Raw genomic sequence first — 24121 nt, 5'->3', positions numbered from 1 at the left:
ATATATAGGTGGAGTTTGGGGTGTAATTCATTATAATTCTATAAGCTGAGAATTCTGTTGGGTTTCCTTAATAGCCTGCTGTGAGCTGAGCTTAGGTTGTGAATATTTTGACTGTCAGTGATGTGGATGCTTCCCTCTCCTTCAGTTCCAGGTTGAATTTGCATGGCTAGTAAATAGAAAAAGAAATTCTGTGAGTACTTTGGGGGTTGCTGAGACCCACATGACACCATCATTTGTACAAACAGGGCTTGAATAGTGGCACTGGTCTGCCTGTGTATGAAGTGTGCAGCAAAATTGATTTTAAAAAGAATTATTATTATAAATCACTTTTGCTATTTAATTAGTTTGGAAACAGAACTAACTGTAGCTGTTCACGCTATGTTCTACCCAAGAAATGGCTGGCCCGGTGTATTATGCTGAGTTAGCTTTATTGCTACTTTGGAAATTCTGTAGATACTGCTAGTGAAAGCACTTCTGTATCTGTTGAAGGGACAAGCTTTGGAACCCAAACAAGATTCATTTCAAGGTCAGGAATCTTCAGTTATGATTGACCAGAAGCCTTTGTTATATGGTCAACCCTATCAAGGGCAAGGGGCAGCAATGCCAGGAAGTTTTAGTAACGTCCAGGGACAACAGCCATCTTTTAATTCAGTGATGAACCAGATGAGCCAACCGAGCAATTTTCCTCTGCAAAGTATCCATCCCCGAGCAAATGTGATGAGACCTCGGACCAGCACACCAAAGCAGCTACGCATGCAGCTCCAGCAGAGGCTCCAGGGACAGCAGGTAATTTTTTGCTCCTGCATTTACTCTTCCTTCATGTTTCAGAATGGAATCACTTGCACACGGAATTGTGTTGCCTTACGTATGTAGCAACAAATGATTGAGAGGGTGGATCTTTTATTTTGACAGTGCTTCTCATTGAGTTGCCTGATGGCTGTAGGAGTAGAAGAACATTTATTAGGACAAGTGTTTCTCCTTCATCAGCCTCCCTAGCTACAGATTGGATTGGTTCCTGCAGCACAAAAAATGATTGCTAGCTAAAACAGTGCTTTGGTACAATGTAACTCTGCATGATCTCTTTATCTGTGCTGTATTTCTACTGTAAATCAGGTGTTACTTCTTTCTCACTGTGTTTTCTAACTAATCATTTGGGTTTATCAGTATAGGGGTTTGCTTTCCATTTAGTGATTTGATGTCATTTTAGGTATTTTCTTCAGATGAAAGGTGACAGAATAGATACAGCCACATAGATCTTAACACTAGGTTGAAAACACTGCTTAAAAAATTGGTGCATGATTTCAGCAGTGAATTGCCCATGTGAAAATGCAGGCTTGATATTAAATACAGTATGCAAATAAAACTAGGAAAACTGAACTACTGCTGTGTGACATGGTGTGTGAACAGAATACATGCCAAGGCAACAACAACACACGGCTGAAGTACAAAGGTTTATTCCATCATCCTGGATTCGAAAAAACAGAGACACATACACCGCTAAGCTCATTTTAGAAGGGGCAAAAAGCACCCAGGCTTGAGCCCTTCATTCCATAGCAAAAGGGCCTGGAGCATGCAGTCCTTCACCAGGCTGTACTTTCCCATCTCCAAATACTCTTATTCCCTTCCCCCACCTTTACAAAGAGGCCCAAGTCTATGGGAAAGGCTTTCAAAAGTCATTCATAACATCCTGCTATGTTTTGTAAGAAAATTCTCTTTCTTCTCCATAGACAGACAACATCCCAGAGCAAACATAAATATGTGAATTTTCATAGCCAGAGTATTTGCTAACATCTCCCTGGTGCCTGGTTGGTCCTTGAGAGAAAGCAATTCTAAAAACAACTTCCTTTTCTCTCTCCTTGCCAATCTTCCATTTTTCAACCCTTTCCTCTCCATACATGGAATGGCAGTGTTCTCTCTTGGTTTTCTGTGACATTGTTTAAGACAAATAGATAATTTGCTCTTTATTCTACAAGAGAGATAATTTAAGGAAGTAAAAAAACAAAGCCAGTTAATGCTGCATTGTTTGAAGGGTTTTTCTTTTTGTGTGTTTGAGCTGTTTAAACAAATAGTTTCTTTAAAAACAAGGCAAAAATTAGCCATTGCACTTTCAAGAGGTCTGTAAAGAAAGTGTTTTTGCAGGAGTTGCCGTTTGTTCAGATGCTGTTATTTTCAAGCTAATAGTGCTAAAATGTCTTTTTCCAAGTTTATGAATCAGACCCGTCAAAGTCTTGAAATAAAAATGGAAAATCCAGTCAGTGGTACTAACTCAGTGATGAGACCAGTTATGCAGCCACAGGTGGGATCCCAGGTAAGTACTTACTGCAGTAGCCATCTGTTTAGAATTCCAACCTTCTTTCATGGCTTTACAGCATTCCTCTTTGGTTTTGTTCCTCTGCATAATTTTTTAAAAAGGGGTTTTTTGCCTCCCTTATTGCTGAGATTGCTACGGGATTTGTTCATTAGGTCATGCTGTAAATTCAGTATGCCAAGTTTTTCATGTAAATATTTTCATTTGTTTAGCACTAATGATAACTTAATGAAAACTTTTGTCTTAATATTTTGATGATTATTTTTTGTACTGTCTGTGGGTTTCCCTTGACTTGCGGGGTCTTAGGAATGAGCTTGATTGACATGATTTTGTTTGTAAAGACATGTTCTAATATGGTTTTTCTTCTCTTTGGGGGATAGCAGCAAGGTTTTCTTAATGCTCAAATGGTGGCTCAGCGTAACAGGGAACTAATAAGTCACCATTTTAGACAACAGAGGATGGCAATGATGATGCAGCAGCAACAGCAACCTCAGGCCTTCAGTCCACCACCAAATGTGACAGCCTCAGGAAGCATGGATAGTGCTTTGACAGGCCCTCCAAACTTGATGGCTCAAGTTCCTTCACAACAATTCCCCTATCCACCTAATTATGGTACTAGTACTAACATGTTTGGCTTTTTTTTTCCATTTGTCTGGTTTTCTTTTCCCTTTTTTTATTAATCCAAACTACCTAAATACCAACCATTCTGAAAAATGGACTATACTGCTACAAAAAAGGATGACTTTTCTTCCAATCACTGCAAGAAGATGAACTAGAAGTACTACGTAATGATAACTGAAGTATATTTATCTGTCTCCTTTGTTTTATTTTAAGGAATAAGCCAACAACCTGATCCTGCATTTAGTAGAGTATCAAGCCCTCCAAATCCAATGGTATCATCAAGAATTGGACCCTCCCAGAACCCTATGCTGCAGCATTCTCAGTCAGCAACAATGTACCAGTCGTCAGAGATGAAGGGCTGGCCCTCAGGAAGCATCCCCAGAAACAGGTGAACTTCAGGATTAGAGCATGTTTCTCAAAAAGTCTTTCATTTTGCTGGAAGTAGAAACTATGTTAAATAGCATGTAGCAGGAAAAGCATTTATTAGAGACAAAAGTAACAAAAGTAACTTTCTAGTGTCTGTATTGTCCTTCATCCTGCTCTGGTTTAGGAAATATAATTTTTATTTTATGCGTAGCTCCATTGACTCATATTGGACCTCTACATTCAGAAGCAACATTCAGTCTTTAAACATTACCTTAATATTTAAAGAAAAAATAACTTGGGGGAGGGGGTGGAGAAATACAGAATATCAAATACTATTACAATAGATGATACAGCTGTAATAGTAGCCTCCAAAAAGGTTGCATTAGGCATACACATACAACTGTGCATTTCTAAAAACTCAAATTCCTTTTGGGAGAGGAGTTTCCATGTTAAATAGATACTTGGTAAAAATGGGTAAATGTGAAAACAGTTTTATCTTTCATGTGTTGACAGCTGGTGCAGGGAAGGCAATACATCAGTGTGTAAACTCCTTGGAAGGTAATTTTATTTGTCCTTCTGTACTTCAGTTCTTTTCCCCAGCAGCAGTTCGGCCATCAAGGTAGCCCAGCAGCCTACAGTATGATGCACATGAATGGCAGCAGTGGCCATATTGGACAGATGAGTATTAATACCATGCCTATGCCAGGACTGCCTATGGGTCCAGACCAGGTAAGTTGTACATCAAGACTGATGAAAAGATTTGCTGACTCTTTTTCCAGTGAGTACAGTCTGCTTACATCCATTCCTCCTGCACAATCCTGTTCTCAGTTACCCTGTTTGTATTTGCATCTGTGGGCGTATTAATTTTATGTCCTAAGAGATACTTTCTTTTTGATGATACATAAGCAAATTCACAATGAGCCCAAGCTGTATGCTGGATTAGCTGTTGACTTTGAAGTATCATGAATAGGACCAAGCCTTAAACTGCACAAAGGATGATGAAATACTTCTGAACTTGGAGAAACCCCAAAAAAACCCCCATGGACATTGTGAAATGCATCTTCAGCAGATCTTGAAAAGTACATGTAATAGCTCTTACAAGTCAGGCTAAGAATCCTGCTAGTTTGGTATCATTCTGGCAGACCCTGATAATAATATTTGCCCTTACAATACCTTAGAATAACTTGTGTATGCATAGCCAGAAACAATGGAAAAAAATTAAGACCCCTCATTTAAGGTGAAAATGTGCTAATAACAGGCACGGAAAAGAAAGCTGAAATACAAAATACACTTTTGCTACAATCTTTACACAAAGTACCTGATGAGCAACATAATACTGACATAAGCTAAATCTATTCAAGTAAAAAGTACCTCATGAAATTTTGTCCAGCATACCCAAGGAAGCAGTAAGAATAATGAGGACTTCTGGGGGTAAGTAAAGTTTTGGAGGACTTTGATACAGTGAATGCCTTTTATAAGTAGGAGAATATAAAGGTTAAATGTCAGATTTTCCAAATCTACATGACATAAAGATACCCAAATAGTGTGTTTTAGAAAATTCTAGGACAGCATTTATTTTCTAGAAATTTATTTTCAAAGTGGAGCACTAAAAAGCTATTCTTCTGCTTCTAGGCATTGATTGGCAGTAGTTCCTTCTTCCAAATGCAGTACACAAACCATTTCTTTCAGCAAAGATGTCTTCTCTGATGAAAGTATCTTTTCTTTAACAGAAATACTGCTGACATCTAGAACCACATCTTCAAACAAGAATGGTTGAATGCACTAGTTAGAAAGGAAAGTGACATATTCTTCATGGCAAGTCATACTGGGCTTAACAGAAACCAGTGAAAAATTTCCTCATCCAGAGGAAAACAAAACAAAAAAAACCCTACCCAACAAAAATATGTTTTAGTACAAGCAGCGTATGAATTACTGTATGATGTGGGGTACAAAAAATGTTCATTAATATTTTTAGCACTCTTCCTCTAGGAATGTGAATTTGGTAATGCCATTTTAATAGATTTGATGAGTAGACTCCTAGAATAGCTTATCTGTTTACTGTAGCTATCCAAAGCCCTTTAGCCCAGGCAGACAAAAGTGCCTGGAGAAGTCACAGTGGGAAGAATTTCTTTATTTCTCTTGTAACAATATCTGACAGAGAATGTAATTCTTAGCCTTCACTCTTTTATATGAATCCCTGAATAGAAATGCTGCTTTTAGTCTCTTATCCCAAGAGTCAGGGATTTCCCAAGCAAAGTAGCAGTGCAAAATTAATTGGCATATGCTAGTCCAAAATCCTGTCTGTTGAAGCCAAGGTTTGAAAAGTGACGATAAACAATTCAAATTATTTAAACACAATTGTGACTAATATTTAGATATTGCTGTGCAGCTGAGTGCACTTTATAGAGGACTATATAATGGATTAATGCAATGTCTTTGATAAGGACTTAATATGAAGGTAGGGTGTACTCATATTCCTTCACAAACACAATCTCTAAAGAATTATTTTAAAAGACTGCATAATGTAATGTTTTCTGTGTATGGAAATTTGAGCAATAATCTTTCATCTTTTTTGAAAAAACCTTCAGAAAACTCAAGGCAAGACACTGCAGCCAGAGTCAGAACTTTGCAGTCTTTTTTTGTGAATAAATTTTGTAAATATGATCTTTAAAATAATGTATTATATATATGACTTTTGTAAGTCACTAACTCATTTTTGCAGAGTTTGTGAAGCTAAATGTTTAACAAAATTGATTTCTGGAAACTGAGTATAGTTGAAGTCCAAAATTTTTTTTTAAATTACATTAAGGACTTTGATGCTGGGTAACTTTGGCCCACATATTTCTCTTCTTTGGTCTTCAACACTTCATTTATTTTTACATGTTCAACATAGAGCTTTTTATAAAAAAATAGACCGGTTCTTCAGTACTTTCTCCACCTGTGAGCACTTTTGTTACATTTCTTTTTACCTAAGGCAGTTTGACACGAAGGCTCTGCTTTGTAAGAGCTTACAATTTGTCAGGATAGGCAAGTCTGTCTATTATAGGTTGCCTTTTCAGCTGATGAATCTGGATTGTGTCTTTTTCGTCAATTTTAATGAACTCTAAATGTTCTTTGAAAATGTTTGTCTGTTGCAAAATACTTGTTATTGTGTAACATCCAGAAATCTTTAAGGATATTAAGCCACATTTTAACCAAGTGTCTACACCTCATTGGATTATACTACAAGTAACGAATGTATTTTCTAAGCGGATTTCTGTCATAGCAGTATTTAAGTGTGGTTACATATTATTTGCTGATAGCACTGGGGGATTTTTTTCCCCCTCCATTTTGGGTGCTTGAAATGAAGATCCCTTTGCACTTTTTGCAGTTACGAGGAATTAAACCGCTAAACCTTCCTAAGGGATGACCCAGAAATGTTTAAGCTGTGTGGTGCTTCTGTTACGTTGTTCATTGTGTAATGGAATACTGATTTCTCCCAACTGAGTAAAAGAAACCAAAAATCCCCTGATCTGTGTTCATTTTTGCTTATTCTTGGTACTGTTAGCAAGATGGGGTTTTATTGTTCAGAATATTCAGTGATCTTCCATTTTAATAGAAGTAAGTTTCACTAGAAATATTCTCATAAATTCATCCTTAGCACCTAGCCAGCTGTGTTTCAAGGGGAATGTAGAGTCACTCATGCTACTTCATGTTACCCTGTCTCTTCCACTAGTATTGAGTATATAGATTATCACAGCACTTACTTGAAATTTTCAGTCCAATTAATGTGTGTTTATAATGAAAAACTTTTAAAAGCATAAGGAACTTTAATCTTTTCATGTCTTGGATCCTATCTATTTGTTGAGTAAGTGCTGCTTACTGAGGGTGAAAGGCAACAATCCCCTGCATTTTATATCAAATCAGAATAGAACAATATGTATATTTTGGAGTTGGTCATTATACTGATGGAAACTACAAACACCAGTTGCTTTCATTAGGTGAGCTCTTAGACTATATACTGCTATATGCAGTACAATTTTTTTTTTAATTAGTAATTCTGTTTAAACATCTATGTATAACTGGTACCTACCTGACTGGCATTATACAAGCTCATCTTTTCTCCTTTTCTCCTAGGTTTAGCATTTTGGAGCTTTCCAGTACCTTTTTTTTTTTTTTCCCCCTGAATTAAAAGATGTTTAGCTTAAACTTGATGAAGGGGCAGGGGGCATTTTTAAAATGCATTGACAGCATATTTCATGGCAGCACTAATTAGTACATCTGGTTTGAAATCTGTTGACATTTAGTTACCACCATAAATTTTGCTTTGGTCCTATAGCAGTAGATTTTTATTAATTTTTTAAATAATACCCACATAACATTATTCAGCAGTAAGAGATGAATTAGCTAGTACAGCAACCTCTGATCACTGCTGCATAAATGAGCGTTGTTTTGCTATGTCTCTGTTACTTTTTTGATCACGTGCTTATTAAACTTCCATGTAGTGCACTTTTTTCCTTGGCCTAAAATACTGCTTCTGAAGTGAGAAATTCAGACCACATTTCTGTCACAAGACAAAACTTACTTGAATGTTGCACCAGTTAGCACACCTTTTATTACAGAATTCATGTGCAGACCACCAGATCATAGAATGATACAGCAAGTGTGAAACTATGTGAATCTGAGAGCAATATTTTAAAAAATTCTCAGAAGAAGGCATACGGCATTGAGAATTGCATCTAAGCTTAGTTTACATTACAAGTATTGCTTGAAATATCTGTATCTTTATTTTGCAAAACAGAGAAATCATGGGGACTGATCTATAAAGGGTTGGTTGTAAGGTGTTACTGCCCTTCTGGTTTTTGTGTTCGGATGTTAATAATAATGTAAATAAAGGTTTCTATTTATAATCAGAACTTGGCGACACTGTATGAGCTAATACTTTAAGGGTGATTATCCACTACAGGTCAGAGAAAATTCCCTGTTATCACTGGTGAAAACTGTGTATAAAAAACGATTTACATTTTATCCTAGTTGGCCATAAAAGCTGAGGGAGTAACAACTGAGACCTTTCACTTACGAGACACACATTTAGCACAAACATCAACACCAACTAGAATTTATGGGTTTTTTTCAACTTAAATAGCAAACTCTAGAAGAGCTGAAAGGAGAAGAGGGGTATCTTTCCCCAAACTTGGCAACAATGTACCTTTCATTAAATACCAGCTGCTTCTTGTGTCACATACAAGTCTCACAGCTCACTATTTTCTATAAAGGGACAAGATAACTTTTCAACCTTCCACCTGACAAGTAACAGGTGCAGTAACACTGGCCCTGCAGGATTTTAAGAGTCACAACCTCACCTTGCCGGAGACTATGAGTTTAATACACAAGGGCATGCAAATTTTTAAAAAATCTAACTTCATATTCTTTCTGCATGCACACTGGGAATGGCAGGTAGCTAAAACTTTTCTCTGGAAAGCAGAAAAAATGTGGGGGTTTTGGGGAACTTAAGGGTTTTTTACTTACTTGTGTTGATCCAGGATCTGATAATCTAGTCGATTTTTCTAATAATCCATGAATTTTTTAACAAGTTTAATGAAAATACATGGCTAGATTAAGACAGACATTCAGATTTTACTTGCATAATTAAAAAAGCTTGCAGGAAAGCTTTGGGTAGTGGATTTGACTTACCACATGTCATATAAATACTCAAACCAAATCTTACTTAGCATATATAAAGACTCCACTTCTGCTTTTTGAGTGGGGCTTTTTTCCTCATTCCTAAATTCAAGTACATTTTTTGAGTATGGGGTTGTGATACCAGGGATCTACATGTCTACTTGATTTTCCAAACTGCAAAACCAGGAAGGGTTTCAAAATAACTTCCATGCTGTATTTTTACACTGCATTTCTGCAAGGGCAAGTTAAGTTTGCATTTTGAAAAAAATACCTCTTTGTTAGGAGTGAAGGCCACAGTTGGTTGAGTCTGTCCCATGAGTGCCCTCAGGCATTTGCCCTTAAACACAGGTAGCAAAGTAACATGAAACAAATGATAAATACAAATCTCACAATTAGAGCCTGTACTACAACTTATGTAATAATGTTCTTATGAAATTACTGAAATAATTCTGTACACTGTGCTTTCTTAGTAAAATTATAGGGTTTGTTCCCCTGTAAAAACCTTTGAACAGTAACTGTGGTTCACAACATTTACTTTTCTGCAGACTAAAGTATAACTAGATTATTGACTACAAGTACTGAACTCTCAGAGCTGCCATTTTTAAAATAAATGTTACACTGCTAAGCAAACGCTACTTTCTCAAAGGAACTGTTCTGGTTTTGAATGTACAGTATAATGTTACCACATAAAAAACCTTCACACAAATCTGATTTTGTTAAAATTTAAGATGTACATTTACCAAAAATTTTCAGTACCTTTAAAAATTAATAAATTCTGACTTAGCATTTTGAGAAATGGCATGTGGGCATTACACTCTCTTTTATTAATAAATTTCTTCACAACCCGAAGGAATTTATTTTCAAACAGTACACTGATCAATATTTACACAATCCCTCCAAAAATCTGGCATCCTGTGAGTCAAGATTTTCTCTAATCTTCATAGAGGTGACAATACAATGAACAAGTAGATGCAGAACTAAAATGTATCCTCAGAGGAAACTGAAGAAATTCCATGGTGTTGAGAACACTTGGTGCTGCTGACTTCAGTTCCGAATCTTTTCAAAGTTCTCTTGAACATTACCTTTACCCCAGTGTTAAGGAAAAGCACCTTTGATTTCTAAATCTTGCTTTAGAGTTGTACTTGGCTTTGAATTTTTTTCTCACGACAACTAAAGATACAGGTGAACTGGAAATTGTTTTAAGGTCCCGTCAACTGTCTGTGTAAACAGTGCCACTTTAGGGGCAGTCCTCTTTGGGATGTGGCTGAGTTTCCACCTCTGTCAATTCCTGAATCAGCGTTAAGTTGTGTCTTCCTGAAGTAAAATGCCTTGTGAAGTAGGTGAGGTATAATCCAAAGCAAAAAAGCAGGTACAACAGTGGATTTCAGAGACTTGTATTTCTGATGGCATTTCCCATAATTTCACTGCTTCTATTCAACTCACTCACCAGTGCAAACATTCTATCTATTTCAGCCTTAAAGTTTATCCAGTCCTTCAGGTGAATGTTATAATTCATTTAGTCTGTATATGGATTCAAGTCCAGCCCCGTTTGTATCCTCATGGAGGTGTGGCAGCTGGGGGAGATTAGCCCTCCCAGCCTTCCCACAGTTGTCCTCTTTAAAATAAAAGAAATGCAGTTTAGTGTATAACATTCTAGTAGAAAGTAGTAAGAAAGGTGTTCTTAATAGTTCCATGCAGTAAAAACCAATGGAAACACTGTGAACCACCAATAAAAGCATAGCAGGTGTATGACAGAAACAATTCAACAGTGCTTGAAACTTCAACCTGTACAAAACTTGTTAATTCAACCTTCATTTTGGTTCTAAAGCCAGTCTTAGATCTCGTCAATTAGAAATAAAACCACTGCATTATATGAGCAACTCTCAGGCAAGAAGACCAGATTGTGCCTAGGAAGGGCACCTTGCACCTATGTTTTCCACTACACAGTTTGAGAGCACTTCATGATTTTTAATGAATTGAAGTCTCTGCTTTCTTTTTAAGGGAAGATTCAAAGACAGTAACAGGCAATGGTAACTTTTTAATAAACTTAAATTTGTACCTCATCTTTTGAGCTCTGGCAGTTTGAGAACTGACAGATCATCACCACATTTAAAAAGGCAGCTCAGTAAGAAAAAAACAGTGGTAGATACAAATCTTGTAGTCTACTTTATGTTCTAAATTCCTTTTTCTGCTCACAGCACAATGGCTGTAGTTGGATAAAGAGCAAGAAAATACATTATGGTGTCTCACTACTTGTGAGAAATTACAGTTAGTTTTGTTCTTTCTGCTGTGAAAAACCACTAGGTAGCTGCTACTAGTTTAAGTTTAGACAAAACCAGTGTAGTGGTCTGTAATTTTTATTGGCAATTGACCATAACTGGTTTCTTAACTGAGCATCTACCTTTACTGTTTGAAATTGCCTTGACTTTAATGCTCCAAGATTCTCAAAAAACATGTACCAAGAGGTTTTGTGCAGCAGTAGTTGTCAGTAATGATGGTAGTATCATATTCCTTGCATAATTTAGAGGACTTTCCTCCTAAGCATTCCATGAGAATAGATGATGATGTTAAAACGGTGGTGCATGCAAAAAGAGAAGGGAAAAGCTAAGTAAAAGCTAATGCTTTTGGTGAATTGCTCCCAACTCACAGTGACTTGGCAGATGATGGTCTCCTCACATCTGGCCATTTTCGACGCTGAAACTGCCTAATTTTCAAGCAGCAAAAGAAGAAAAAAGTTAACCATCACCAAGAAAACAAGCAGAACCACAATCTGAAAGATGAGGAAGAAGAATTCAGCCAGAATTTTGACTACTAAGATCAGAACGTAGTGTAACATTGAAACAAATAGTTCCAATGTTTCAAAGCAAGTGGAGTGGAAAGGTCTTTCAAATGCCCTTTCAAGCCAGGCCTTTCCATGTGGTTCCCAATCCCACACTTGCTCTTTCAGCATGAAGGTAGTACTTAAGAATAATAATGTAACTTTTTTTTTTTAAATTTACCTGTACTGCTCATAGCTTCCATCTTTAAGTCCTAGGTGAAGAAAAATTAACAATGTTAGTAACAGTTGTCTGTATGAGAAAAAATAAAGATTCAAGAAATATAACAAATTTCCTGATGCCTTGCGTAACCTGGTATGCCCTCACATCTGATCCTGCACTGAGCAGAAGTTTGAAGCAGCACTCTGGAAGTCCCTTCCAACTTGAACTGACCTGTGATTGACTGTTCTGTGAGCTTCATAGGGGCTGTTAGGGTATTCTCTCCCTTTTCACAAGTATTGTTCCTTCCTTGTCTTCTCCTGCATCTCAGCAATATTTATCACTATGCTAAGGGTCTTTCTTCATCTTAAAAATATGACATAACAGGAACTGAACATGTAAAAAAAACTGAGAACGCGGCTATCACCCTCAGCAGGACATTACTATTTAAGTAAATCCTGAAATCCTTTTGACTGATTCAAGTTTTATAATGTTAAGAGTACTTTGGGGTTCTTTGGGGTGTTTGTGAGTGCAGTAGAAGAGGCACTTACCAAGATCCATGTTTCTGGTTCTTGGATTGCATTGCTTATACCCTCTGCAACTTCTGAGTTCCATGAGCTGCACATGCAGTTGATTAAGAACATCTCTGTCAAGTGTATTCACTGCATTAATTAGCTGCAATAAACAGGAGGTTCTTCTTAGTGACTATTGCTCTGTAATTTGGTAACTTTTGGAATACAGCTGGCTTATTTGTAACAGGAAAGATCCACTTCATACTGGTTTAAATGATACAGGCCTTAACTTCGTCCTACAGTAATACTGTGTGAATTCAATTTATTGTTGACAAGTAACAATGATGTATTTCTTGAGCTGTGATCTCAAGGTCTATGAACAGATACCTGATATGGATCGGTATTGAGATCAAAATACTCCAAAAATCCAGTAGCAAATTCACAGAACAGGAAGTTGTGGGTCTCGTTGATTGTCCTCAAACACCAGTACGTGTTGTTGTTGGCACTGGTACAGGCACAGAAAGGGCCCACTGCAAATTGAAGAGTTATAAAGACATAAGCTACATGCTTCTGTCTTTAGCACTGCTAATTACTTTCTGTTCATAGTATTACTTTAGTCATAGACAGTTACTCTCATTCTCACTCCTGAGCTCTAAAGCAGAGAAAGCCTTCCAGCATCAGCTTCTTGTTCTGTGCATACCTAATCCACAACATGACTAATTACAGTAACATCTTGTCTGGTTCCTTTCTCTGGTTGTGAAACATTCCAGATGGTGAGATACCTTGCAGATCAGTGTACAGGATTCAATATCTGTATCTTATTCGCAGTTGGTTTTACCTCCTTGCCTTTTGTGCAAGAATAATTACAACACTGAAAACAGAGATTATTTACTATAGAGAAGACTGTATGACTTTGGTTACAGAGCTAAAAAAACCAGTAACTACTAGCAACCCAACATCCCAGCCCAGCCTAGCCAAAATTTGCTGACCTATTCCTTAGTTTACAGTACTCTTACATGTCCACAGGGGAGCAGTTTGCCAGTGTTGGTTGTCATGGGTGAAGCAGGTCAGACCAGGCATGCTGCATGTGTCATTATTTTTAATTCTCTTAAGCAATTTGCGCAGTTTCTTCTTCCGTCTCTGCTCTCGCAGCAGCCACAGCCTGTCTTTCTCCTGCAGGGCTTTCCTGCACACATGAAATGTTAGGGTCATGCAAACTCTGTTAGACTTGAGCATAGCTAAAACACCCCAAAGTAGCTAATAAAATAAGCCACTCAGAGGGAAAGAATCCACATTTCTTACTTAAACTGTGTTTTATATAAATGGAGATGACTCTGCAATTCAATAGCATTGGGAAAAAAAAAGCAGCCAAAGGGGCTTGTAGGCCTGAGGTTTGCAATGTGCTTTTTTCAAAAGCAGAGACCTTATCTTAGAATTTACAAGCATTTTGATATGGGCTTAGTTCCTTGCCCAGGCATCTCTGTTTATGCTTTTTAATACAGGATAAATTGAATACTACTACTATTGCCTAATGTGTAACTGGTGTGTACAGACCTAATATTAACATTACATTTTGCACATCCTCTCTCAAAGGAACAGGCCTTCACTTACTTGAAAGGATGAAGACCGGATCCTTTGTGTCTCAGTTTGCTCTTGTGTTTTGAATGGTAACTGGAAAATAAAAACAACATTGCTGGTGAACAACAGCAAGACAACTGCCCCTGTTCTTATAACATTATCATACTGGATTTGAAGCAGATTTAATCCAGTGTCACTTCTCCCTTCAATTTATTAGTGTATGTGATGAATAAAGGCAGCCTCGCTCAACTGAATCAGGCACTTCCCAAGCCTCACTGTATTTCTGTTTCCTCAGATCCTTTGTCCACAGTGACACTCGGTGTCCTAACACTGCATTGCAACATATATCCACGTCCAGGTACAATTTACTATTATTTTAGTTTTAACTGTAGGTTGTTTCCCTACATGAGGCACATAGAATAAATAGACTTGTAATTAAATTACATTTCTGCAAAGGAGGATTCCGTAATTTGTTTAGATAATGACAAGTTTATACTATCCTCCATTCATTTTCCTTCTGAATGCAAAAATTTCAATACCAGCTGTACTTTGTAGGGCTGGGAGGGAGTGTGGGGGTGTACTCCATTATTACTAGCCGAAAGTTTCAGGAAAACTTGAACAAGATGGCTTGAGCTGTCCCAGGAAGAGCACTGTCTATTATATTCAGAGATATGCAGAGTGTAAGCAGACATACACATCCTCGCTGGGTTACCACTGCTTTGCCTCTCAAGAAACTCTTACAAGTATTTTGCACAAATTTCCTTCCTGTGGAATTACCAAAGTTTAAAAAAAAGAACAGCCTCAGTCACTGGCAATATTTTCTTATTGATAAAGTTACTACATTCACAAATCAGCAAACAAACTTAGTTTAATAAATGTTGTTTTCTAAACAGTACATCTGAATTCAATTAGTTGCCAGATTAAAATCTCCTTCAAAGCAAATGTTCTAAATTCTTAAAACTTTTGGGAGCTTTCATAAGTTTGATTTGTATAACAAATTAACAAAGTAAGATTATTTAAGAACTATCTTCTTCAGTCAATTTTTTAATCTTGCACAGATGCTGGGCATTTCATCAACTAATTCTAAATGCAAAATCAAAGCAATTGCAATGCAAACACTTAACCATATGTAACACAGATGATTAATTTCTTTATTTTCAGTGGGATTAGTAATCTCAATAAATGCCTATGCACAAATATAAGTGTATCCTATATCAGTCTGAAAAGAAACATTTTTTTCATTTTCTATCAAACGTTCACCAAAAATAACTTCATCTTTACAGTACATACTAAGTAAACTCAGTTAATCAGTTTTGAAAGCAGTGGATTATAAACCAATATAAACTTTCTGTCTGTTTTCCATCTAGAATACTACATCTTAAGCAGTTTTTAACATGGGCTCCCATAACCCAAGAAATTGATGATCTTAGTATTTTAGTAGCTGTGCTGCTGAAACTATGTTGCAGGATACACGGGCAACATCCACAGTCTACAACAATTACAAACATCGTATCTGTAAGTTTTACCGACACCCTCTCACAGTGTCTACTTGGCAACAGGTGCTTTAGGCGCAGCTAAAGCACAGCTGCCGTGCAGTTATGACTCCATTCAGGTACAGCTTTCTTTTTTTTTTGGTGATACTCACACCATTCTGCTGCTGTGGCCACAGTACTCTCAGTGATAGCTGGCTCTCAACAGCCTCAGAGCTGGCTCTGTCGTCACCATGAGCAGGAGAAGGTGCTCCTGGATCTCCTTACAAACAGCTTTTTTCAGGGGCAAATTCTGTTTGGGTTACCTTTTGATTTTGGAAGACTTTTCTCTTGTGCTTATTTGCAGAGCAAGAGCTCGATTGTCCAATTAATTTCCTGCCTGGCAGACAGTGGGCCTTGTACTTGTGCAGCAGCCTAACTTCCCCTGAGTGTGTACACAGGGGAAGTGTCAGCACAACCACTGAACAAACCAGATCCTGATCTCTCCTGTGAGGACATATATCAATTACAGTTGCACACTACAAATAATTATTCAGAAGTACACCAAAAAATACCTTAGCTTGTTACAATCACACTCTTCAGGTCGCTTCTTCTTTAGATGACCTCTCACCTCCCTCAGGTTTTTTATTTTATTTTGCAAAGTTTCAATCTAAAGAAAAAAAAAAGGCACAAAAACAGAGTTTGAAAAAAAACAGCATGATTTAGTGCTATTCTAACCTTCTCAAACTCATTCGACTGTCACCAAGAGCTTCCTCTTCAGTACCTTCCGTGGCTCTCATCACTAAGAAGCATTTTCAAATTATCTAGTTTTCCTGAAGGAAATTACAGTAGGAGGAAGCTGGCTCAGTTTGCTTGCTCTGATTCTTGACTCTGAAAGCAGAATGCAGTGCTGCAGGAATGGGGGGGACACACAGTGGCAGGCAGACAGGCACTCCTGCATCCACTCTGATTTTGCCTCTTGTGCTCTACAGCACATTGGCAAGGGGAGAAAGGCTGCTCAAAGGAAAGCGAAGTCATTAAATTTCAGCGTGTTTTGACACTGGGAAGGGGATAGGACAAGAGTGATCTGAAATCCCCTCCAGAGGGTTTGAAAAAGCAAAGCAGCAAGGTTCCATCATTTTGCATAGCAGGCTTTAGCAGTGTCTGGACACATGGGGTAGCAATCAGCAGTTAATTGTGCCACCCTTAAGGTTGATTTTTAACTGCCTTATTTCACTAAATGAAACTCCTACTTTTGCTCAGGCAACATAGCCCATTTCCACTTGGGTATTGCAGGCCTCTGCACAACAGAAAAATCAAAGTAATCTAATGCGAACAACAGTCTCTGGAGAACTACCATTGGCCATCAGTGACCACAGGTGTAGGAGAAGCTCATGACTGTTGAAGCAGAGACAGGACAGACTGTTCAAGGAAAATGGACAAAGAATTCAGCCCTGTGACCCTAAATCAGGAACACAATTGGACAGAAGCGTGTTCTCATTTCCTTTGACACTCCATATTGGCTACATTTTTCTGAAGAAAAAAATTGCAGGACCGTGGTAATATTAAAATTGTCCTTTTTTAATCTTGGCAGACTAGTAAGTTTTTAAGTATTTGCCCTATGTGTCAATCATTACAATAAAAGGGAACCAAGAAGTTCTTACATAGAACTTTACTGTGAATTTATATAATTTGGTAAGAGATTACAGGACGTCCATCCTTTGTGCTTCTCTCTGGCATTTGTTCCATCCTTACCTGATCCTTAGACCCTCTTTCATACACAATACACATGAAGGGGTTTGAGCTAATATTAAGTGGCAAAAATGTCAGATAAAGTCTTATTGGCAAATTTCATATAGCAAATTACCTCCAAGTTCTCCATGTACACAATCCTATGAAAAAATTCAATTCCAAAGTACAAAATTAAGAAAAGCAGTAGCAAGTGAAAGAAATTAATTCTAAAAGCACCAAAACTAATGAAGCTCACTTTTTCTTGGGCCTTTATATTTGATACTGAAGGACTGCGTTTTGAGAGGTTCCCCACTGGGGAACAGGACTACTAAGATGTTAAAAAAAGATCAAGATTTATTTTTTTCCCAGGATGGGGACAGCTTTAAGTCTTACTTGCCTCATAAGGCGTATGACATTTCTCAGCTGTGCTTTCAGTTGCAGTTCTCTCCTCCACTCAGCATCTTGTCTTCACAAACTTCTAATAATTTAATTTCTGAAATGTCTATTCTGAAATCAGCCAGCAAATTCAAAAGATTCCACGGAGGGAAAAAGACACCCAGAGGCAAACACAGATAGTCAGCATGATCCTATCACCCCAGAGAAAACAACGCTAAAAACACACACGGGAAACTTCACTGACCTCATGGTCAATATGAAGTTTATGGTCCTTCCAAGCTTGCAGTGACCTGTACAGATCTGTGTCACACTGAACGGTATCATTCTCCAGGATAGAACACCTTGGCATGGAAAAGCAAACAGTGTTTATTACAGTGGATACACAGACACAGAGCAATACAAACAGCTGCTCTTAATAACACAGCTCCAGGACAAATGAGACCATGGATTGGAAGTGATATGCAGAATTCAAAAAACAATGTTCACTCAAGAAAATACAAGTGTGCTCTGAACCAGCAAGGAAGTCTGGGTTGGAGTTGCCACGGAAATTTTAAGTAGAAAAATTCAATGAGAATATTTCTATCAAGCAGAACCTGGTGACTATTTCATTTCTCTATGTAAATTGTGCTACACAGAATTCTTGCTTATTCATCAGACTTCCTGCATAAATAATCATTACTAACTAGCAAACATTGAAAGCATTACTCAGAAGCAATTTCTTGATGCATAACTAAGTGATGCAGGGGTAGGAGCAAGGTAAGATATATTACTACATCATAAAGAAAAGAGAAGAAACTCAAAAAAACAAACCAGAAACAAAGAAGCTTTACTATTTTCTACAAAAGTGATAAAATCTTTCAAGGGAATCTCCTTCACTTTGAAAGCAAAACACCCTCTGACAATATAAAATCTTTATGTTTCACTAACTTCAAGTGAAATCCAGTTTTAAAAATTATTTAATAAAGAAGAAAGCAAAAAATCACCACTTGACAGATTTACCTGGAAATTTTATTAGGGATTGAATACCATGCAGCCATTTCTGAATGCTTGTTTAAATTAAAGCTGAATATTTGCACTGTTCCTTTATTTTCTTTAAACCACCTCATGTATGTTGTCCCACAGCCTTCTTTTCTGCTATGGAAGGCTCATGAATAATGTACAACCTTCCTGACAGTTCCTTGTACAAATCTGGGATTCATGCACCAAGGTGGCAAAAGTAAATTCAATTTGTTCCAGAAGAAAAAAAACCAGTGATTTATGAGTCCTGAACATTCATGACAGCTGGGATAAAAGTGCACAATTCTCTGATGCCTACATTTCCTCATATTGGTGAGTTTCTAATTCACTTGTGTGAACAGAAGTCAAATGGAAAACACAGATATCAAGAGCAGCTACCTGGCTCCTCCATGTACATGAGCTAGTCATTAAACAATATAAAGCACGTAATCAATAATGATTGGTGGATTTTCTGATAGCTCACAAATGGAAATGGTGATAATGAATTAAAGTACAGCTGAAGAGACATTATCAGTCCCTAGATTCACCACCAAGGAAATTATTTTTAGCTGTTAGAGTGGTCAGACAATTGCCTCCCCTCTCTCTCAGTATGTTCCATTTCCCAATGCTTCTGGTCCATCCAACTTCATTCATAATATAGATTTTCCTCTCCTAGCACTGATTACAGAAAACGCTTTACAAAGCAACCAGTGACACAAAACCAGTTCATGCTCCGGTCAGGGCCTTCGTTCTCCAGCCAGGCCAGGTTACCCCACTGCACAATGATTTCCAGGAGTAAGGCCTCTCCTGGTTTCATGCAGGTTTAACACCCCTGTTGCCAACCCAATACAGAAGACAAAAGCACTGCTGCAGCTCTTCAGGAGCTTCATTCCCCTCTGCACTGGTAAAACTAAAACAGAACTGAAGACTATTGTACACATGGGAAGAAGAATTTTAGAGAAGCTAGACTGGGTATCCAAAAGGGATGCAACATGCTTAGCACACTTCGACCCATGCATTTGTGAAAAAAGCAGTCACTTAAGGAGCAAAAGCTTTTAAAAACCTACCACGTGCACTTACCTGTGGGTCACTTTGATCAGATTAGGGGCTGTGTACTCTGGAATGCTACCAGTGCCACTATATTCCCCCATGTCTCTATCCTCCTCTTCATGAAAAACAGCCCTCTGCACCTTATGCCGCTTGGTGATATTCCTTGGTAAGATCGGCTGGTATCCATCCTCTAAAACCAGGTGATAGGGGGCTCCACCCAGCTCAACAGAAACAGAACGGATAGAGCGATTCCGGACGTAGTTTGGTTTGAATTCTGCATGGAAAAAGTGGAAGAGCAGCAGAAACTGCACATTACAATTTGCTCCTCTTTGTGGCTCTTGGAAGGAAAAACTCCAGCCCATACTGGGCTGTTTGGAATTAACTGGATGACAGTGTTTGTTGCAGTTCTCCTGTGAGCTGCTGCTTCCTTAACTTTGGCATGGACAGAAGTACCAGTGGGTAGATGGGTACCTCAGTGGATGAGAGGGCAGGTACAAGGCAAACATAAAAGAATGGCAAAGGGGAAAAAAAATGCTCTAGTCCAGCACCAGTGAGAACAAATAGATTCTTCAAATGGATGCTTGCTCTTCCCCCACAATCACCAGATGGCAGTCACACCTTAAGCACTAACTGTGACAGTCATGACAGCCAGTCACCCTCAGGGAACAGTTGTCTGTGCTTTTCTGCTGTCTATCATACTGTTCTTCCCTGCTAGGATTCCTGCAACACATTCCTGAAGTTGTCCCAGTATTCCCAGTGCTCAGCCTGAGCCTTTTCCCAGTTCTATTCTTCAAGGCTACAGCTAGATCCTTGATTTTTTTGGAAGGGATTAATATTTGACTCTTTATTTTTATCCATATGCAATTCTTTTCTTTGCAATTCTTTCCCTGATGTGCAGCCCAGACAGTCTGTTTCTCCGTGAAGCACCACCCTCCAGTGCTATGTCCTCCCTCAAACTTTACTTCTGCATTTGCAGCTCAAAAGCAAAATGAAACATTTCTTTTTAATTGCCACTGTGCAATATGAGATTCTCATTGATCTTTTCCCTATTACTATTTTCCAAAGTTCTCTGTTCCAGCCCAAATCCCCAGAGCTCCTCTTCTGTTTGGTCTGGAACGGCAAAAAGAGAACGTAATTATGAAATCTAAATCTATATTTAAACCTCCCTGCTGTATGATGGGGTCGATGGGGTCCATCTCTGACTGTATTTCCTGCTCACCACCAGTGACTGCTGAGAGTCACTCATTGGGCACAATCATCTAATTCCTTGAGAATAAAGTACAACCTAGGTATCACCAACTCTCTTGTGGTCCCCACCCTAGGGGAGCCTGAGGCTTTACTCTGTATATGAGGCTTGGAGTTACCACAGACATTATTAGAAACAAGTGAGTCCCTTGGATCCTTTGGTCACTTCTCATTTAAAGAGACAAACACACAGCACACCTCATGAGATAGGACTTCCCTCTGAAATCTGATAAAAGCAAAATTCAACCAATGTGCCAAATGAGAAGACCAATCCTTCTTGCAATCCCAAGCTCCACAGAAAGGCCAGCTTCTTCAATGGGATAATTTCTCCAGCAAAATAAGCAGGGGGAAAAGAAAATATGGAACCGGAAGTTGAACAACCAAAACTGACAAAAAAGTACCTTAACTGTCATGCTCTGGCATTCATGCAGAATGACTTTTTTAAATAAGCCTTACATTCATTTCAGATAGATTGCACAGTCTCAAAAGTCGTTTCGCAGTCTGTGGAAAGCATTATAAACATCTCCTTCCACCTGAAACTTGGCCAAGCATGATATTTTTGTCAGCACCACACAGAGAAAGCAGAATACTAGCTGAATTGTCTGGTTTTGCACATTTTCCATGTAGTTCAAAGTTTACTGCTGATATTAAGCCAGGTGAGTCACAGCTGAAGGGACAAAAAAAGCCACAAAAGACTAGCCCTATTACAGGCACCCATTCAGGAAATGTTTGATTAAATGACACGGAAACTCCCATCTTTTCTAAGGTAGGAAGAAGTTCTAGAAAGCTACACCCTACCAATGAGATTTAAAGTATAAACTCCCATTTCTTTAATAATATCTTCATTTTATCTTGTTCAGCACAGCCAACTAACAATTAATCTTCCTTCCAAGTCTAATACACCAATCCAGCCTGCTGGACCTCAGTAGATGGCCCCAGGGAACCATCAACTACATGTCCCTAAACAGCTAGGAGCCCCCTTTGCAGCCAAACTAACACAGCCTTAGCATTAATTAATTGGTGTGGAGTGAGGCACCTCATAAAGGACTGCTTCTATTGCTTTATCCTAACATGTTACCCACAGTGCTGACTCAGTGCTGTGATTAGTATAAAATTCTGAAGTGGTTAAAATATTTAATAAGATCGATATTTGCTTGTATTGTGCACTCCCATCTGCTAAGTGGACTGCAGGCATAAATACTAATGTTTAATTACTTATTAGTCAATCCTCCCCCAGGTTTTACTCTCTCATCTATTTACCTCTGTACATAGCCTACAAACAGCGAGTCCAGGGCTGTTAAATATTTGGCCAAAAAACATCTGTGCTCCTTTCTTCAGGTTACTAAATTCTGGCTTTGGTAAGCTCTCTGAATCTGATGCCTCTCTTTCTCAACTACTAGAGAAACCAGCTGTCTGAGATGTATTGCTAAGAAGTTGCAACCTCAAAATTGAGTTGCAAAATGGAGTCCAGAGGAATTTAAGCCAATAAAGTCAACTGCTTTCAGAGCCCAAATCATCCAGCTGGTGTTACACCACTTGACCTGCATGTTTGTCTTCACTGGAACCTGAAAGGAACAAAGTTTTCCACTAATGTCTCTGTATTTTGCATTTGGTAGACAAAAAAGCTAGGGTTTTTTTGTTTTTTGTTTTTTTTTTGGTTTTTTTTTTGATAACAGAAAGTAAAACTGGGCACAGTAAAGACATTTTTAAAAAAATTATCTCTAGTGTCTAGAAATATGGATTAAGTTCAGAGGTACTTTCTTATATCCCATTCTCACAATTGCCACTTCAAATGCATTATCTTTAAAGTAATAAACTTTTTATTTTTAGTAACAAATAATGTTATTAAAAATATAATTTTGATCCAGCATTGATACCACCTCAAAAGTAAAATTACTGTCAGGGACATTTGAATAAAAATGCACTAGCCTCTTTGTACACACTTCTGTTTCTTTACTATTCAGTGAGGCCTATCATCATTTTCCTACATGCAGCTTAAGAATTTCTTTAATCACATACACTCGCTCATCACAGGAAGAAGAGATCAAATCCACAACAAGAAAATCATAACAGGCCACAACACAGCCAATGATTTTGAGAGCTCATTATTTAAACTTTCCACCTACTTCAAAGCTCTGTTTGATCTTTCCTTTAAAAACAAGCACATACTAAAGAAATAAAGAAGACAAAAAGGCAAACATTCCAGACACCTAAACCCAGAGATAGCAAATATTCATGTTTATGGGTTTCTGGTGCTTAAGTGCTTTGCAGTCAAGTTATGTATTTTTACATTGTCCAAATGGCACATATATGACACAGCCCTGTTGTGAAACTGACTTTACTCAATTTAGAAAACACTGTTGCCTGCTAAATGCACTGGTGCACCTGAAAACACATTCTAAACCATGCCTACACTAGAAAGTAATTATTTTATCAAAATGTCTGGTGCTCCAGGCTCTGTACCAGCAATTTAGTCTGGTCTTTTAGACCATCTGTTCTCACTATATGTAACTGATTTCAATCTTTCTAAAAGACCAATCCTTATACCCTATTAGGGTTTGCAGCATGCTTGATGCACCCGAGATGCAGGGCATCCATTCTGCTTTTCTGCAAATGACTGTAGATTGGAATCCAATAAAATGACCTTTTGCAAATCTATCTGTTATGCACAACAGAAATGAGTGATCATGGCATTTCCTTCAAAACTTTGCTACTGCTCGGAACTACTGCATTAATGTGGACATGACCCTTAGTCCAGTTAGAAACTTGTATTTTCTGTTTGGCAATGGTTCAAACTCATGAATAGCACTTACTGGCATTCAAGCGAAGCTGCAATGTAATCTCATGCACTCATCTAATTCTGAGTAGCAGACCCCAAAGGTGCCCTAACAATTGTGCAAACCAGGACAGACCACACTTTATCCCGAGCCTGACAGAACAGGTCATAAAAACACAAATACACATCATGAGTATCCAGGTCACTCTCTTAACTAACCATAGTCCAGTGAGACAGCTTTCCACATAAGCTGTTTAGAAAAAGCTTGGTATGTCACCTTGACTTCTATAGCTTTGGGCTCACTTGCATTTGGTCTGTGATTTATTAAGTGCATGTAGAAGCATAGCCAACACCAATGAAAAGGTCTCTGTCAATAGGTGCAAGCAAAGCTCTTCCCTGTATAGCACACCCCAGATGTGGGAAGAGGGAAAAACAAA

At 38.1% G+C, this 24121-nt stretch overlaps 2 protein-coding genes across 17 annotated transcripts in view; one reads left to right on the top strand and one right to left on the bottom strand.

The window, feature by feature from the left end:
• The window catches only part of NCOA3 (nuclear receptor coactivator 3), a 52470-nt gene extending 47331 nt beyond the window's left edge, over window positions 1-5139 (top strand). For 8 of the 11 annotated variants that reach the window (XM_030231494.2, XM_030231493.2, XM_030231490.2 and 5 more), the window contains 5 exons: window positions 490-786; window positions 2204-2308; window positions 2689-2920; window positions 3143-3317; window positions 3883-5139. In XM_030231494.2, coding sequence (XP_030087354.2) covers window positions 490-786; window positions 2204-2308; window positions 2689-2920; window positions 3143-3317; window positions 3883-4159 — 1086 coding nt within the window. In that variant the 3' untranslated portion in view covers window positions 4160-5139. Of the gene's footprint in view, window positions 1-489; window positions 787-2203; window positions 2309-2688; window positions 2921-3142; window positions 3318-3882 lie in introns of those variants that run through there. The other 3 variants (XM_018917464.3, XM_030231497.2, XM_050982274.1) reach the window with 3 other exon arrangements.
• A 2720-nt stretch (window positions 5140-7859) lies between these two features.
• Window positions 7860-24121, bottom strand: part of SULF2 (sulfatase 2) — a 79495-nt gene continuing 63233 nt past the window's right edge. For all 6 annotated transcript variants that reach the window (XM_050982277.1, XM_018917473.3, XM_018917475.3 and 3 more), the window contains 10 exons: window positions 19694-19937; window positions 17862-17958; window positions 16066-16160; window positions 14055-14114; window positions 13460-13629; window positions 12831-12973; window positions 12483-12606; window positions 11956-11986; window positions 11604-11660; window positions 7860-10571 (listed from right to left, as the gene is read on the bottom strand). In XM_050982277.1, the coding sequence (XP_050838234.1) occupies window positions 10541-10571; window positions 11604-11660; window positions 11956-11986; window positions 12483-12606; window positions 12831-12973; window positions 13460-13629; window positions 14055-14114; window positions 16066-16160; window positions 17862-17958; window positions 19694-19937 (1052 nt within the window). In that variant the 3' untranslated portion in view covers window positions 7860-10540. The remainder of the gene's footprint in view (window positions 10572-11603; window positions 11661-11955; window positions 11987-12482; window positions 12607-12830; window positions 12974-13459; window positions 13630-14054; window positions 14115-16065; window positions 16161-17861; window positions 17959-19693; window positions 19938-24121) is intronic.

This window comes from Serinus canaria, chromosome 20, assembly GCF_022539315.1.
Source record: "Serinus canaria isolate serCan28SL12 chromosome 20, serCan2020, whole genome shotgun sequence".
NCBI lineage: Eukaryota > Metazoa > Chordata > Aves > Passeriformes > Fringillidae > Serinus > Serinus canaria.
The sequence above is the reverse complement of the archived record's forward strand: the minus strand, read 5'-3'. Positions and strand labels throughout refer to the sequence as shown.